Raw genomic sequence first — 17,674 nt, 5'->3', positions numbered from 1 at the left:
AGGCAAAATTGTGAAAGCATGGACTACTAGGGATTACTAGTTAGAAAACCTGGGCTCTAATTGTGGGCTTCCACTTAAAGAACAGTAAAAACGTGCCGCACAAATGTAAGTTGTTATTTTCTCCAGAAACTAATAATGGTTTACTACTACCCATCAAACCAAATTCAGCCTGGCATTAAACTAAATCTGATTTATTTTAAATCACTTTTGTATCCATAGCAGCATGACAGGGGCCAAGTTAATAGCTCCTGATTTAACCAGAGTCAAAATATCATAGCTTTAGGTACTTTTAAGGGAAATACAGTATTGCAAATCATTTTTAATTAAAAACTGAATTTTACAACGTCTAGGATGTAAAAACTCAAAGTAGGACATTTTAGTAATTATTTTGAGGTAAAACAGTGCTTTTTCTCACTATTATAAACATTGCAAAAATGCGAATATGAAATTAGAACAGGAGCATCAGAAAAGTATATCTAGCACCAAACATGCCAAGGAATTGTTCAAAGTCTAATAAAGGTAGCTGGCACACTGAAGATCGCCCACTTTATGAAATATGGTTCAACTCATTTTTAGTTGTTTCTTTTAGTTTCTAGCATAAATTTAAGTTAAGCTGCATCTTTTTTATTTTTTTAAGGCCACAAATTTGCCTTGAAGAAAAGGGGACATGATAACCTTCATATTTTTTTACTATTGGTTCTAAGAAAGATTTTTTTTTCAGGCTAAATTTTTGCTGCTGTTGTGGGAATTTTAATTCATAAAAAAAAGTTTACAATTCTTACAGTCAACATAATTAGGATGTTCCCGTAAGATGTTTTTATATAGTTTTTCAGCTTCGTGGAATTCACACATTGCCTCATACAGCCTGGCTAAATTGTACGATGTTGTAACAGAAATGGCATTATAATAATGTTCATCATGCTCAGCTTCTGCCTTTGCACGATCCAATGATGCCAAAAAATATTTCTATGAAAAAAAAAAAAGAGAATTACATTGTTAAGACTTAGTTGGTACATCTAAAAAGGTGTGCATTCCACCTGACAGTATGTAAGAAGTGAATATTTCTATTTTCCTACCTTTGCCTCCCCTAGATTTCCAAGTCTAAAATGGAGGGCTCCCACATTATTCAAAATCTCTGGTGGGACATCGGCCTGCACTTTCTCCTGAAGGATCCGTGTAGCTGTTCCATAGGCTGAAAGGGCACCCTGTATTTTCATGGTGGAGAGAATTCGGTGTAAGTGAAAACGAAAGGGAGAAACACTATACTATGCTTTCAAAAAAACACATTATGTAGGAGACAAAAAGCACTGCTAAAATACCTGTATATCAGTCTGTTCTAAGATTTGCGCTAATTCAATCCAAGCTTCAACGTCATCAGGATACTGTTCTGTGACCTTCTTCAAATGGCCCTGGGATAAAAGAGATCATTAAGCTAAAGCAGGCTTAATTAAGCAACTACAGGCCGTCAAAGTAAAAAGTGGTAGCTACTCTACCTTGTTTAATACGTCAACTGTTCGTTATTTCAACTGGAACAAGCTCGGCTAACAAAACTGCTTCCATCATATCTCTACTAGCAATAACAAGAATGAGGAATGACAGTCTAGTGATAACGGAGAATAGCTAAGATTTTTTAAAATGTACCTTAGCGATATCTCGTTTTTCTTGATCTTCTGAGGCTGCATATAGAGAGCCAAGGATTTTCATAGTTTCATAATTATTAGGATATGCTTTCAAAACTTTCTCAAAGCACTGAGATGCATTTTCTTTGTCACCTCGATATATATACATTTGTCCCAAGCCAAAAAATGGCAGCACAAAAGAGGATGAGGCAAATTGTGTGGCTTGATAGTAGTACTGGAAAGCTTGGTCATAATCTTCCTAAAAAATGAAAATGACACAAGACCAACGGTATATACGAAAGATTCTCTGCCCTCTTTTTAATGTACAAAAGTTCTGAAAAGACTTGAAAAACTATAAAACAAAAGAATTAGCTATTTGGAGAAGGTTGGAAATGACCTTACCTGAACGTGGAATGATCTAGCCAGCTGATAGCAACTTTCTGCTTGCATAGCCTCCACTTCTGTATTATGGAATGCATGGAGAGCCAAGTGCTGGACTTTACTATAATCCTGAACAAGGAGATCCAGAAACCAAATGAGTAAATTCAAACAACTCAGTCTCAATCATAAGGCTTCCTCAAATTTCATTTTTAAAATGTGTTCACTGAATGAACAATAACAGCACAATACCTAGAATTACAAATCATTTTTCTCATTCCCGTTGCTGATAACTTCAGGGAAGATGGGAACTAACATTATTTACCCAGAACTTAGTATCTACCCGTGATATCTCTTACTTCATTTAATCCTGCAACAATCCTTTGAGGTATCCGCCGTATTTTTGTGATAAGAAACCCTAAGAGAGGTTAAGTCCCTTATTACTAGTGAAGGGAACAATTACAATTTATTGAGAACTATTATATACCAAGCACTGTGGTAGGTATGATATTTACATTAGTTCTAGGTTCAGTCAAAAATCTTGCAAAGATTGTCATTATTATCATTTTATTGATGGGGAAATGGAGGCTTAAAGAAATAAAGTGTATTGTCTAAGGTGGAAAAGCTAGAATCTGAATACAATTTTTTTTTTCCCGACACCAAAGAAATGTTCTAACACATGAGGGTAGCAAGCTTAAGTGACCAGATTTGAATTCAGCTCTATTTGAATACATGGGTCATGACTTTCCCATGGGTCATGACTTAATTTGGATTACCGAGCTAATCTCCTGAGAATCTCAAAGTCAGAGTTTATACATCAGGGATAGGAAATAACTTTCTGGTTTTAATAAGGATATGTTTTACCCATTTGGCTATAAATCTGGTCTGGAGAGCCTCTGTTTGGTCAATGGACAGTTTCAACTTTTTTTTTTTAATATTAGGAATAATAATGTAATTGTAGTTTTAACAGTAACTCTTTCCCATTAGATAAGTATTTAATATGCACATTACATTTAATTCTAAATGCCACTCCTCAAATCCTATAAAGTAGGTATTTATTACTGTTTTACAAGTAAGGAAATTAAAGTTTAGGGAAATTATCTGCCAGAAGCAACATAACTATATAGTGGTGATACCTGAATTTGAACTAAATAATTCAAACTCTACACTCTGAATTATTTTGCACAGCCTTTTAGCTAAATTTATATATTGGTCCCTGGGATGAGGGTGAAGGTCAAATGTTGGGTTTGGAATATACTTTAATTTTTCTATTTTTGTTACTTCTTGACTCATGACATATCTCTTAGGGAATAAAATGATTCTACTTTGAAATTCAACATAAAAAGTATTGAAGATTACATTCCATTTTAAAGTCCTCATTCACATCTCTTTGATTTCCCCTCACGCCCCAATTTTTGTCCTTAATCCACTCTGCATTCTAGCTGCTTCTCTTTCCAATCAAACAACCAAGCTCAGTTCTCAGTTCTTTCTGGAGGTCTGTGGTAATTGCTCCAGGAGTCATCATGGCTCCTCCCATTTCTAAACCTACTTTACTAGTTAATTACTGAGTGTCTGGGATATTAATTAATAATACCTTTCCCCCATCTGGTTAAATGGTTCCTCTACAGGGGAGGCAATGCAGTGTAGTGGGCAGAGAATTGAAATACTACATCTCAACTGTACTATTTGCTAGAGGAGTGAATTTTGGCAAGTGGTGTTACTTAACTTTCTTTTTAAAAAAATTTCTTTTAACGTTTATTCATTTTTGAGAGACAGAGAGAGACAGAGTGCGAGTGGGGGAGGGCAGAGAGAGAGAGGGAGACACAGAATCCAAAGCAGGCTCCAGGCTGAGCTGTCAGCACAGAGCCCGACAGAGGGAGCTCGAACTCACGAACTGCTAGATCATGACTTGAGCTGAAGTCAGACACTTAACCGAATGAACCATCCAGGTGTCCCCCAAATTTAAAATGGAATACTTTTCATTTGGTTCAAGAATGCTGTCCTAACAGCTGTGAGCAATGACTATTAAATATATATTCAAGTATTTAGGATTATCGGTCCTTTGTTTTTTTCAGTACAAACCAAACTTACTGTAACTGTTTTATCTGAAACAGTAACACTTTAAGTACTTATAAGATACATTTCCATCTTCTCCCTAAATAATTGCCTTTTCATACTATAAAAGTTACAGCACAAAGCTTAAATAATTAATTCATTATGAACGGCAAGTATGCTTTCTATAGCCGGAGGAAGTACAGCATTATGGTTAATAGCTGTATGACCTTAGGCTATAACCTCTGCCTCAATTATTCATCCACAAAATGGGGATAATGTCAACTATCTCATAGGAATGTTGTGACTATTATACAAATTCATGGAATGCATTTTTTGAAAAATCTTTTTTAAGTAATCTATACACCCCACGTGGGGCTCACACTCACAACCCTGAGATCAAGAGTCACACGTTCTTCTGACTGAGCCAGCCAGGTACTCCCACAGAATGCATATTTAATAGTACTTGGGGGGTACCTGCATGGCTCAGTTGGCTAAGTGTCTAATTCTTGACTTTGGCTGAGGTCATGATCTCACAGTTCATTACATTGAGCCCCATATTGGGCTCTGTGCTGACAGAGTAGACACTACTTGGGATTCATTCTCTCTCTCAAAATAAATAAACATTTTAAAAAGATAACAGTACTTGCTTATTAGTGGCAATAATCACGGTGATATAGTATCTATTATTAATAACCATTAATACAGTTTAGTGAACTTTTACCTAACTTGCTATTTAGTTTAAAGTTCTTAGTATAGTACCTGGTTTCCATATGGCAGATAAAACTTTCATACTTACTGTATAATAACTTTGCCAATGAAATACCGAATTCTAACATTCAAAAAAATCTAAAATACCATTGCTTCTACAGAATTAGTGGCAACTTTAAAAAATACATCTTGATTGGGGCGCCTGGGTGGCGCAGTCGGTTAAGCGTCCGACTTCAGCCAGGTCACGATCTCGCGGTCCGTGAGTTCGAGCCCCGCGTCAGGCTCTGGGCTGATGGCTCAGAGCCTGGAGCCTGTTTCCGATTCTGTGTCTCCCTCTCTCTCTGACCCTCCCCCGTTCATGCTCTCTCTCTGTCTCAAAAATAAATAAACAAAAAAATTAAAAAAAAAAAATACATCTTGATCAATATGCAAAAACAAACAAAAACTCCAATGACTCATTGGTTGCCTAGAGAAGTATGTCCAAACACCTTATATCACACCAGTGTCCCACCATCTGGATCCAATGCATTGTCTATCATGAGCCCACCATATGCCATGCTTTTACTAAACTACTGAGAATATTTCATAGATCTGTACCTTTCCCTTTTCAACTACCTAAAGATCTCCTCCTAAAAACCTAGTTCAAGGGCTGTTCCTTCTTGGTGAAAACCTCCTTAACCACTTGATCACTTCCTCTTTCATTTTTCTACCACAGCAGGGTAGAGACCTTTATTTCTATATTTACATTTGTTTACATGTCTGCATTTTCTATGAAACTGAACTCCTGAGTACAGAAACTCTATCTTATTGGTCTCCACATCCCTATCACAGCGTTAGGTATAGTATAAAGGGTCAATAAATATAAAATGAGTGAATGAACAAACATACCCACCCCCAATTAACTAATACAAACTCTAATTTGAAAAAACCTCCTGAGATTTTTAATTTTTTTTTCCAAGTTAAAAAGTAGAGTATCAACTGCAGAACAGAAAAACAAATCAGGATTTAAGAGCAAACAACTTTAATAAATTGAGTTCTCTTACCTTTTTGAAGAAAAAGTGATTTGCCAAATGGTTCAATACCATGGGGTTGCTAGGATCAATAGTATAGGCTCTGGAAAGAAGCTGGACACCATTTTTGATGGAATCAGCCTAAAAGAAAAATGATGACAACAGGGCCATTATTTAATCAGTTTTTTTTGAAATTTAAATTTTTTTTAATGTTTATTTATTTTTGACAGAGAGAGAGATAGAGCATGAGCTGGGGAGAGGCAGATAGAGAGGGAGACACAGAATCTGAAGCAGGCTCCAGGCTCTGAGCTGTCAGCACAGAGCCCAACGCAGTGCTCGAACTCAAGGACCTCGAGATCATGACCTGAGCCAAAGTCAGGCGCTCAACTGACTGAGCCCAGGCACTCCTAGCATCTCTGAAATTTAAGAGAGCAAGCTGAGGACGAGGCGTTTTGGAGGTGGATTCCTTCATTTAAACCAGAGGGATCAGGGCGCCTGGCTGGCTCAGTTGTTAAGTATCTGACTCTGCCTCAGGTCAGGACCTCATGGTTCGTTTAATCAGCATTTTTTGAAAATTTTCCTTATAGTCTGAAAAACAGGTTATATAAATCTAAGTTCAGACACCAAACATAGCTCTTATTTAGTTAACATTCAGCAGGGATAAAAAAAATTTCAAATACTGAGTTAAATTGTTAGAACCTCCCTCACAAAAAGCCCCCTTCTAGTTTTATAGATTTTAGCTGTCTTCTTGGTGTGGCAGATGTTTGTGGATTACCCAACAGCTTGTACACCCTTCTTACCCTGTTAACAGAGGCCAGACTTTACAGCCTGTGGAGATTTTTTAATTTCAGGAAGGAAAGTTCCCTTTTCCTCTTTGCAAACCTCAGGGGATGAATGATGACTGATCTAAAACAGTTAACATAATCTATTTCCCTTCTCTGGGGATTGGCCCAGGCACTTCTAAACTGGGGGTAATGTCATTTTTTTCATTATCACAACAGGGCGGATGTGCTGGCATGTAGTGGGCAGAAGTCAGGGATTCTGCTGATCAGCCTACCAACGGGTAGGATAATTTCCCACAACAAAAAACTATCTAGCCCCATATGTCAATAGTGCTGAGAAACCCTGATAACCCTGTCTAGACAATTATACACAAGGGGAAGCATGATGGAGACAGAACTGCTCTAACAGAAAGCCGTTTATCCTTTCCCTTTCCTCCCTCCATCAGGCTGATGAAATATTGAGATGCCTGGAGATGCAGCAGCTATCTTGCAACTATGAGGTGACAGACATGAGAAGGAAAATCCACATACTAAGGACAGAAAGATGTAAAACTTTGGGTTTAATGATACTGAGGTGCCAAATCCAAGACCTTAGATAGCTGGTTTAGTGGATGATAAAACCCCTCATGTTTAAGTCACTGTAGTATGCTTTTTGTTACTTGCAATTGAAAGCATGCCAAACTGATATACAACCTACCAACTCCTCACCTGAAATTCTGAAATCCAAAAACTTCTTAAAACACAAGCTGTTTTGTAATCTTGGAGTAAGCTCACTTGGTGGCAAAACTTTACCTGAATTGTGAGGTTACCCTATTAGTGTGAACACTCACTCACTCTGACACAGAAATACATGTTTGCATTTGGGGTGGTGTCCTAATACCTGGGTATTATATATTATGCAGTCCAGGCATCATATTATAGTTCTATTACATGAAATCTTCTTATTAAATGTTTATTTACTTAATTTGAGAGAGAAAGAGGGGATGGAAGAACAGAAAGAGGAGACAGAGAATCCCAAGCAGGCTCCACACCATCAGCACAAAGCCTAATAATGCAGAGCTTGAACTCACAAACTGTGAGATCATGACTTGAGCCAAAACCAAGCACCAGATGCTTAACCAACTGAACCACCCAGGCATGCCAATAACCTATTACCTGCAGTCTTGACCTCTAAAACACTTTGGCCTCAAGAATTTTAGATAAGGAACAGTAAGTCTGACAAATCAGTCAGGAAATTTTTTTTTCACTCACATACCTCTTTATTGTTGAGTTCTAGTACAGCCAGTCCAACCAATGCTCCCACACATTTGGAGTTGAGTTCCAGGGCTCTGCTGAATGCCAGACGAGCTTTTTCCAGTTTGTTAAGTTTCACAAAGCAATGGCCCATTCCTAAACGAACTTCCGCTAAAAAAACAGTCATTCAGTCTGTCAAACTAGGACATTTTTAGGGTTCGAATTAAACAAAATACTTAAACATTGAGTCTCAAAATCCCGAAATTAACCTCAGTATATTTACACTACAAAATCTTTTGGTAGACCACAAACTTGCTTTCAGTGGATAGCATACCATACTGCTCTCCTCCTTTCTCATCATAAACAGAACACCTACAATACTGGTACTTCTCTTGTCCTCCAACACCCCTGGTTACACTCTACCTTCAGTGTCTTAATTTTTGAAGAGAAACTTTTAAACAGAGAGCAAAAAGCTTCAGTAAGGTCTTCAATATCATGCCTGACTACATGCACATACTGTCATTCTCTTCAGAGCTATGCTTATACATACTCCCCAATTTTAAGGCCATGCCAAAACTCTACCATGTTCCCATGAAGGGTCAACCTCTCCCCTGGATGGTCATGAGATCTCACCCCTTCTCATTTATTTAAGGACACTGCTTCAGCAACCCTCTCCTCTTTTTCCTGCATTATCAAATTTTCTATATCAGATCATTCTCATCCATATACATTCTCCCATCTGAAAAAGATCTTCTCTTGATTCCATTTTCCTTTCCAATTGTCAACCCACTCCTATTCTTCCCCTGAGAACAAAACTCCTTGACATATCTATCTACAGGTGTGTGCTGCCTCTAATAACTTTCCTTTTCCATTATCTTCTTAAATGCGTTCCAACAAGGATCTCACCCCCACCATTCCAGTAAAACTGCTTTTATCAAGGTCACTAATGCTTAGTATGCTGCTGAATTCAATGATTGATTCTCAGTCCCTACTTTACTTGACCTAACAATAGAATGTGATACTGTCTGATGTCTTGTCCTGGAAACATTTTACACTGGATTTCAAGGACATTGCACTTACTCTCTTTTCCTCCTCCATCTGGCTGCTCCTTCTCAGGCTCCTTTGCTGCATCTTCCTCATTTCCCTAACCTCTACAATGCCAGAATGCCCTAGAACTCCATCTTTGGGCCTCTTTTCTACCTACACTCACTCCCCTGGCGACCTCATAGTTTCATGGCTTTATACACCACCTATATGTTGATGACTTCCAAATTAATTACTTCAGCTCAGACCTCTTTCCTGAACTACAGCCCTCCTGACCTCTCCAGTTGTACATCTAAAAGGTATTTTAAAATTTTCATGTTGAAAAATAATTCTTCTTGAACTATTTTCCAGATATACTAAAATATAACTCTACTCTTACAGTCGCTTATGCAAAGGAGTTACCTTTGATCCCTCCTTTGGCCCATACATCACACCTACTCTGTCAGTTGCTCATATATCACATCTACTCTGTCAGTTCGTCCTTCAAAGTATACATAGAATCTGATCACTTATACCTCCATTACTGCCACCCTAGTGCAAGCCACAATCATCTCTGACCCACATGACCGCAATAGCTTTCTGCCTGGTCTCCTTACTTCTATCTTTGCCCCCCTGCCCCACTAGTCTCAGCCCAGAAGCTCAAAATGATCCTTTCAATATGAGTCAGATCATGTTACTTACTCCTTTGCCCAAAGCCCTCCAATGGCTTCCTATGTCTGTCAGAGTAAAAGCTAAAGTCCTTATACTAATCAATTATGCCTTACATGACTGGTCCTTGGATATATCTTTGACTCAGTTCTTACTACTTTTCCTCCTCATTTTCCCTCTTGATTCCAAACACACTAGCTTCCTCACTGTTCTTGAAACCTGCTAGGCCCACTCTTTCCTCAGAGCCTTTGTACCTCCTATTCCCCCTCTCTGGGAATAATCTTCTCCCATTTAATCTACATGCTTATTATTTTAAGGTTTTTACTCAAATGTTACTGTTTCACTGACATATTTTCCTGATTTTTTCTAAGCAAACCCCCAGTTCTTCTCATATACCTTTTCTGCTTTACTTGCCTTTCACCACTATCTTGCATAGTTTATATTTTACTCATTTTATCTTCTCCACTGGAAAATGAATTCCATGGGGGCAAGGATTTTTGTCTCTTTGGTTCATTGCTGCATTCCTTGGGTCTAGAACAATGCCTGGCACATAGTTGATTCTCAATAAGATTTGCTAAATCACTGATTTTCAATAGAAAAATAGTGTAAGAACAGAAAGATTATAAGATGATCTGCTATTCACCTTTTGGATCAAACATAACATTTTTAAAAAATTTCAATTCCTTCTACAACCCTATAGCATCTTTTCACAACTAACTTCATAGGCAACTGTCAAATCCTCAATATTTTCACTTGGATCATACACAGCTTAGACTTAAAGTTTTTCTCTTACCTGGACATCCTGGGTTAGTACGCAATGCTTTCTTATAGTAAGCAAGAGCTCCTCTGTAATCCTTCTTGTTGAATGAAATGCAAGCTTTCCCTAAATGATTTTTAAAGATAAACATGAGTTGTTTAAAAAACACAAGTCTCATACACTCTACATGAACTCACCTAAATCAAATACATCTCTGAATAAGAAATACTTGAATACGGTAAAAATGATTTCATATCAAAACCTGTTTTCCATAAGAATGTATTAATGTATGCTTATAGGGGCGCCTGGGTGGCGCAGTCGGTTAAGCGTCCGACTTCAGCCAGGTCACGATCTCGCGGTCCGTGAGTTCGAGCCCCGCGTCGGGCTCTGGGCTGATGGCTCAGAGCCTGGAGCCTGTTTCCGATTCTGTGTCTCCCTCTCTCTCTGCCCCTCCCCCGTTCATGCTCTGTCTCTCTCTGTCCCCAAAATAAATAAACGTTGAAAAAAAAAAAAATTTAAAAAAAAAAAAAAATGTATGCTTATAAATAAAAGTCATATTAAATATTATAAAACAATAAGTAAAAGAGCTGACCGTTGTCCAAATAGAAATTGCTTATTGACTCTTTAGAAGTGGATTACAGATTATTCTTAACTGGTATAGCTTCTATTTATGTAGCTTAAAAAGAAACAATGATCATAGATCACTGTAGATCTTATTTATTTACGTATTTATTTATTTACATGACAAGGAGGGCACAAATGAACAAGGTATGGAGGGGGAGAAGGAGAGAGGGAAAGAGGGAGGGAGGGAGGAGGGAGGGAGGAGGGAGGGAGGGAGAGAGGGAGGGAGGGAGAGAGGGAAAGAGGGAGAGAGGGAGACAGAGGGAGAGAGGGAGACAGAGGGAGACAGAGAGAGAGAGAGGGAGAGAGAGAGAGAGAGAGAGAAGTGGGGCTTGCCCAAAGTGGGGACTGCTTTTTTTTTTTTTTTTAACCCGAAGCAGGGCTCGTGTTCACCAGAAGTGGGGCTTGAGCTTACTGGATGTGGGACTCAAACTCAGTAACCCACTAACTGTGAGGTCATGACCTGAGCCGCAGTCAGATGCTTAACCGACTGAGCCACCTAGGTGCCCTGCAGATCGTTTTTATAAGGTAAAGCTCTTCTATGCTGCTGTCTAGGCCAAAGAAATATATTCCAGGCATATGATGAAAAAGTTTCCTAAAATGGCTGCCAAAAATGACTTACCAAGAAGGGCTGGAATATTATTTGGAGACTGGTTGAGTACAAAATGAAACTGTGCATCAGCCTGATCCATTTTGTCACCTTCCAGTAGGCAGAAGCAGGCTCTGCCTAACAAGTGGTTCTGAAAAAGTAATACATCATCTTAGACTTGACTTTACCAAAGACTAACCATAATTTACCATGAATATACAACGATAAAATGAAAACTATATAGGAAGGAGGTGGAGTATCACACAAATTCTTCTATTGACTATAATGTGTTTGAACTACCAATAGGTAATTCTTAATTACAAATCAAGAAATTATCCAGAAATGCAAGTCGTCTGTGCCAGGAACAATGACGAAAAGAAAAGTTAGACTCCTTAAAATATGCCTGAAATTCACCTGGAGATGAAAGAATTATTGACTCAACATGTTTTATGTATGCTAAATTTGCCCACATTACTTCAACAGTACAACAACCAAAGAAATTTCCATTTTAACAAGGAATTCCTTCTTTTGACTATTTATTATCAACCACGTTATTTTAAGAAAAATTCTTTCAAAAAAAAAATCTGTTGCCTATCACACACATTTTATTTCATGTGGTATTTTTTTCCCCTTTCATAAATTCAAAGAAATCTTATTTTACCTGATCATACATAATAATTTTATCGGCCATGGTATACAACAGGGTTGCCTGTGTAATAAGATCTTTCTTATTATCCTTATTCTTTTCCTTCCGAGCCTGTTGTACATAATAGGCTGCCAATGTATCCAAGCAGGTCATCTGGTCTTTCTCATGGTCTCTATAGTCCAAATTGCCATCTATACGTGCTGCTTCCAACAACTTTACAAACTCTTCTGTTTTTCCTTGCTTGTAATATTCCAGCTAAAAGGTAAAGAATCAGATTAGGATTATTAGGATTATTAGGACAGCAGCTCTGTCTGTAATAGCCAAAAACTGGAAACAACTCGATTGTTGATCAACAGGTGAATGGATAAACAAGCAGTGGTAATCTGCTTGTGGTATAATGGCTGCTGCTCAGTAGAAAAAAGTAAAGAACTACTCATACATACTACAATGTGGATAAATCTCAAGATGATTATGCTGAGAGAAGACAGACCAAAAAGAGTACATATTGAAATGATTCCACTTGTATAAAACTCTAGAATATGCAATCTTTAGCAACAAAAGCAGATCAGGTGTAGGCTAAGCACCATGGTGGGTGGGAAAGAGTCTGGAAGGTTTAAGGGAGTGATGGATATATTATTCTTGATTGTGGTGGTGATTTCACAGGGGTGAAATATGGTAAAACATCTCAAATGGTACATGTCAAATATGTGCAGTTTATTATAGGTGAATTATGCCTTAATAAAGCTGTTAAAAAAGTGATAATCACTATCAATGTTTCCAAATTACTACTGAGCTAGCAATAGTTGATTTCAAACTAAATCAGAGCCCAAGAGAAAAAGCAATAAGGAGAGGGATAGGGATACAGAATTCTAAACAGAAAACTTAGGCTCTGGTTCTAGATCTATCGAAATTATCCATGACTTTGGGCCTGCTGAATAACTTCCTTGGGCATTTGTTTCATTTATTAATACTAAAAAGAATATTCATCATTTATTAACTACTATGAGCCACAGACTGCACCAGGAGCTTTACATACTTATCTTTAATCTACACAATCTACTACAATCTAATCTACTACAATCACTCTTAAAGTGAATACTAACATCACATTATAGATGAGAAAACAGGCTCAGAAGGTAGATCATTTGTCTAAGGTCACACAGCTAGTTAGCAGCCAAGTAGGAATTTGAACAAAGGTCTCTCTGATCCCAAAGCCTACACTCTTTTCTTTGTACCATACTACAGCCCACAATGTTTCATCAATTTTACCACAGGTACCATGCTAATACTTCAATCTTCCATTTTTTCTGTAAGTGCTGTTAAAGAAGGCATTACACTACAGAAAATCTAAATTCCCTCTGGCTTTAAAAACTATGTGACAAGCATTAATGGCTTGTTCTCCACAGACTAGGAAAACGACACTTCAGAAAGGCACTATTGTCACTAAAAGCATTTCTCTGTCAATCTATATCTAAGAAATTCTTTACAGTTAAGTTTGAGCACTGGATATAAGTTCTAGATCTACTTCTACCTTTCAAGATAATATAAGGTACCTCCTATGTATCTTTACATGAAAGTGACCTGTGGCACACTTGCTTTGCAAAAATGAATGCAGTATATGTTGTATTATATTACCAGAATAACCTACTAGGATGTTCTCACAAAAAGGAAACATTAGGCAGTCAGTTCTGGGGAGAGTGAAGGATGTTAGAATTTTAGGCTCTCTGAAGTGATTCTCCTGAGAATCTCCAGGAGGGTTTATGTTGTGGAAGGGACCAAAAAGGACAAAAAACAAGACTGAGATAAACTTCACCCCAAAGAGCTTTTGTGAGCGAGCCTGGAATGTAATCACTTTCTAGAGTATTTTATGGAAAATGTTTTATTGTTATGGACAACACCACTAAGTAATGTTTACATGGTGGTATCTTGTTTTTTCTCAGATTATCTACAAACCATAAGCCAGTCTTCACTGAGTAATTAATAAATAATCAAATACTCAGCATAGAATACTGTTTAATGTAAATGAATTTTGCCTTTACCAACCCATACTAATTTACCAGTGGACTAGCACATCACTTGGGAAACTGGTCTTCTTGTTCTATAAATGGTAATACAATTAACTTCCACACACGGTACAATTTACTTATCATGCTCCCAAGCTGGCTATTACTGTATTTGGAAATAGAAATCATAGGTTTTTCCCAGTCAACATATAAAAAATATTTGTTACATGAACACTGACCGCCAAAGCAATCCATATGTGCAGTTGTGTGTGTTCCTGTTTCAGAATACTGATAACTTCGTCTCCCTCCGGTAACTGATCGAAGTCAAGTTCAATGACCTAAAACACAAAATGTAGGTTTTAACTTTTATTTCTTCCTTAAATTCACATTTCTTTTTTGCTTCTTTTCAGAACATACATCAATATGGATACACAGAGGGTTTGTGTTCACTTTCAATAGGGATGAGCAAATATATGTTAAGAAATGTTTAAGGCACACATGTCAAATAGGTCATATGGTAATATTAAGATAAAAGCATAGAGAAGCCAACAAATACCGCTAGTTGTCTTCAAATCACCAGAACTATAAAATGTTCCAAAAGCTTTGCTTGCTCAAAAATAACAAAACCAAACCCTGCTTAACACATAATGCAGGTAGATTGCAGAAAAGCACCCCAGACACTCTGATGCTATAGGTCTGACAACTTGAGAGGCATAATCCAGAGGCAATGCAAAGTTGAATGCCCCTGTACACATTAATCAGGGAGACAGCATTTGCGTGTCACCGACACTCCTGAAAGTGGGCACAAAAATTAACAGTAGGTGAATGTTCTGGAATTAGATAATGGTTATGGTTACACAACTTTGCAAATACTACTGAAAACCAGTGGATTTGACGCTAAGTGAATTATATCTCAGTATCTTATCTCAACCCAACAAAAGTACAAGTATGAGATATATATATATATTGGATATAAACATCACTGCTGAGAGCTTTACTCAGACAAGCCCCAGACTACCCATGATGAGGCGTGGGAAGGGAGAGAGGGTTAAATTCTACCTGTGCACAGTGGAGGCTATATCTCTGGGTCTCTATTTCGCTGATGGAGCCGTGTGTGGAGGACACAGTGCACCATGACAGACGCGAGTTTCTAAGGGATAAAGGGCGACTCCTATGTACTCTCTGGGAAAGATAGTTTGAGCAGCAGAGAGACCACGGTGACATCAGCGCCCACCTCTTTTATCTGAGGTGCCTTACAATTTATCGGCACTCTCACACCCCTGCGCCCGTGAATTAGGAAGAGAGCAGAGTACTGTAACAGACGAACAGGTAGGAAAGGAACTTTCAAGTACTCCTCGGGGTGGCTCCGAGGCTGCGGGGACGTGATGTTCCCAGCCTGGGAAGGTGCAGGAGCTGGGGAAGGAGGTGACTGGGATTTCGGCGGGGGATTTCGACCTGGGCTCCTGGGGGAGAAGGTGCTCTCGCTTAGGAGACGAAGTCGAGAGAAGGGGAGAGGAAGAGATCGTCCAAGTTCACGGCCCCCACCCTCCCCCATACGCGACACTTACCTCGTCAGTGTCCCGGAGGGGAATCTCGATGGAGCCCCGCGACATGATGAGATCCGAAGGCGAGCGGGCGTCTCGCCCCTCCGCTCCGCAGCCGGTACTCCTGGCTTCTGGCTCGTCCAGAGGCTAGCGGCCGCCCGGGATCAGGTCGTGACTGCCGCCCCGCGGCGCCGCCGGGGCTTCTGCTTCTCCTTCCCGTCAGCCGCTTAAACAACGAACAGCAGACGGCGTCCGGCCACTTCCGGCAGCCCCGCCCCCTGCCCCGGAAGCATTCCCCGCGGGAGGGCCTGTCGGACGGCAAGTTCAGCCTGTGTCTCTGATGTTTCCTTGACGATGTTTTCTTGACTCTGAAATGACAGCGCCGAGGTTTTCGTTAGCGTGCCAGCTCCTCGGTGGGTCTGTGGCTTCCGAATCAGACCCACACTGGCGCGGCGTGAATAAAAGCGCCGAAGGCGTAGCCGTCCCGCCCCGTGGTGGGCGGACGACGAATGAGGCTCGAGTTCGGGGCCTGGCCACTGACTGACGTGGGACCTCCGGCCAATTCTGGCAATAGTGTCCGAGCCGGACTCCGCCTCTGTGCCCCGGAGTTGGCCGATCTTTTCTTCTGTAGATTGCCGTGAATAATTCAATCATGCATTCCTCAGCCCTGTCAGGGGCTCCTCCTTTAGCAGATATTAGGTGCAGGTCATACCTGTGCTACCTTTGTGATCAGTTTAAATGTAAATGTTCCAGTGAATTCTGTAATCATTATGACAGTTCTGTATTTTATGTGTGCGCGTGTGTTGTGTGTGTGTGTGTGTGTGTGTGTGTGCGCGCGCGCGCGCGCGCGCGCGTGTTTTCGGTTCTTGGAAGCATATGGAATCTGCTGGATTTGTGATTTTAATAAAGTTGTTGAAGAATGTGATTAAACCTGTAATCTGTTTTGGTTACATTATAGAATTCGATTAAATACGCTTTAATTACTGTTTTCAGTGTAGAATATGATTAATAGTCTGTAATCAATGTTTTCATTCAATCAGATAAGAATCTAAGTTTTTAAACCACGTCAATTTTACCTCCTAAATGCCTCTCAGGTGTATCTTCTCTTCATCTCACCACCTCCATTCTAGCCCGGAACCAATATCATCATTTTGATGCCTGGATTACTGCAGTGGTCTCCCGTTTTACCTAATACTCCATCCACTCCCCCTAAAAGCCCTAAATTCCAATCCAGCATCAGCATGTTATACACTTACCTTTTAAAAGCACCAACTCGACATTTGTATTTCCTCCTAACTCCCTCAAAAATTTTAAGTGGAAACTTTGTAAGCCTTTTTATGTGGAAACTTTGTTAAATTTGTTTTGGTTAGTTGAGTAAACTATTTCAACATTAAGGGCTGTGCTGTCCTAACATAATGCTAACTCTGTAATTAGTCATGTAATTTTAAATAAGCTAGGTGATTTACAGTTTTCTATTAGCCACACTTAAAAAGCAAAAGCAGGTAGATGAAATTGATCTTAGTGACATATTTTATTTAACCCAATATATCCAAAATATAGTTTCAACAGGTAATCAATATAAAAACTGAGATAATTTACATTTTTATACAAATCTTAGAAATCCATTATGTACTTTACACTTACATGCTTTATTCTTAATTGCTTAATTTCAATTGGAAATTGATTTCATAAAATTTAGATTTCTTAAAATTTGCAGTTGCAAAAATAGATTCACATATTTGAGTTTTTCCAAGCATGCTTAAGTTTTCCAAAAACTGAAGCAATTATCAGTTTTAAATGTTAATTAAAAATAAATGAAATTCGGGGCGCCTGGGTGGCGCAGTCGGTTGAGCGTCCGATTTCAGCCTGCTCACGATCTCGTGGTCCGTGAGTTCGAGCCCCGCATCGGGCTATGGGCTGATGGCTCAGAGCCTGGAGCCTGTTTCCGATTCTGTGTCTCCCTCTCTCTCTCTGCCCCTCCCCCGTTCATGCTCTGTCTCTCTCTGTCCCAAAAATAAATAAACATTGAAAAAAAAA

The 17,674-nt window shown here is 39.1% G+C and overlaps 1 protein-coding gene across 1 annotated transcript in view; it reads right to left on the bottom strand.

Moving 5' to 3' along the window:
- The window catches only part of CTR9 (CTR9 homolog, Paf1/RNA polymerase II complex component), a 28,550-nt gene extending 12,100 nt beyond the window's left edge, over positions 1-16,450 (bottom strand). The window contains exons 1-12 of the mRNA XM_045484512.1: positions 15,662-16,450; positions 14,333-14,431; positions 12,106-12,345; positions 11,478-11,595; positions 10,271-10,360; positions 7,808-7,956; positions 5,804-5,911; positions 2,022-2,129; positions 1,642-1,878; positions 1,320-1,409; positions 1,077-1,205; positions 783-966 (exon numbers count right to left, since the gene is read on the bottom strand). Of these exons, the coding sequence (XP_045340468.1) occupies positions 783-966; positions 1,077-1,205; positions 1,320-1,409; positions 1,642-1,878; positions 2,022-2,129; positions 5,804-5,911; positions 7,808-7,956; positions 10,271-10,360; positions 11,478-11,595; positions 12,106-12,345; positions 14,333-14,431; positions 15,662-15,706 (1,597 nt within the window). The 5' untranslated portion in view covers positions 15,707-16,450. The remainder of the gene's footprint in view (positions 1-782; positions 967-1,076; positions 1,206-1,319; positions 1,410-1,641; positions 1,879-2,021; positions 2,130-5,803; positions 5,912-7,807; positions 7,957-10,270; positions 10,361-11,477; positions 11,596-12,105; positions 12,346-14,332; positions 14,432-15,661) is intronic.
- Between the last annotated feature and the right edge of the window lie 1,224 nt (positions 16,451-17,674).

This window comes from Leopardus geoffroyi, chromosome D1 (genome assembly GCF_018350155.1).
Source record: "Leopardus geoffroyi isolate Oge1 chromosome D1, O.geoffroyi_Oge1_pat1.0, whole genome shotgun sequence".
Classification (NCBI taxonomy): Eukaryota; Metazoa; Chordata; class Mammalia; order Carnivora; family Felidae; genus Leopardus; species Leopardus geoffroyi.
This window is presented reverse-complemented; position numbering and strand designations above follow the sequence as displayed.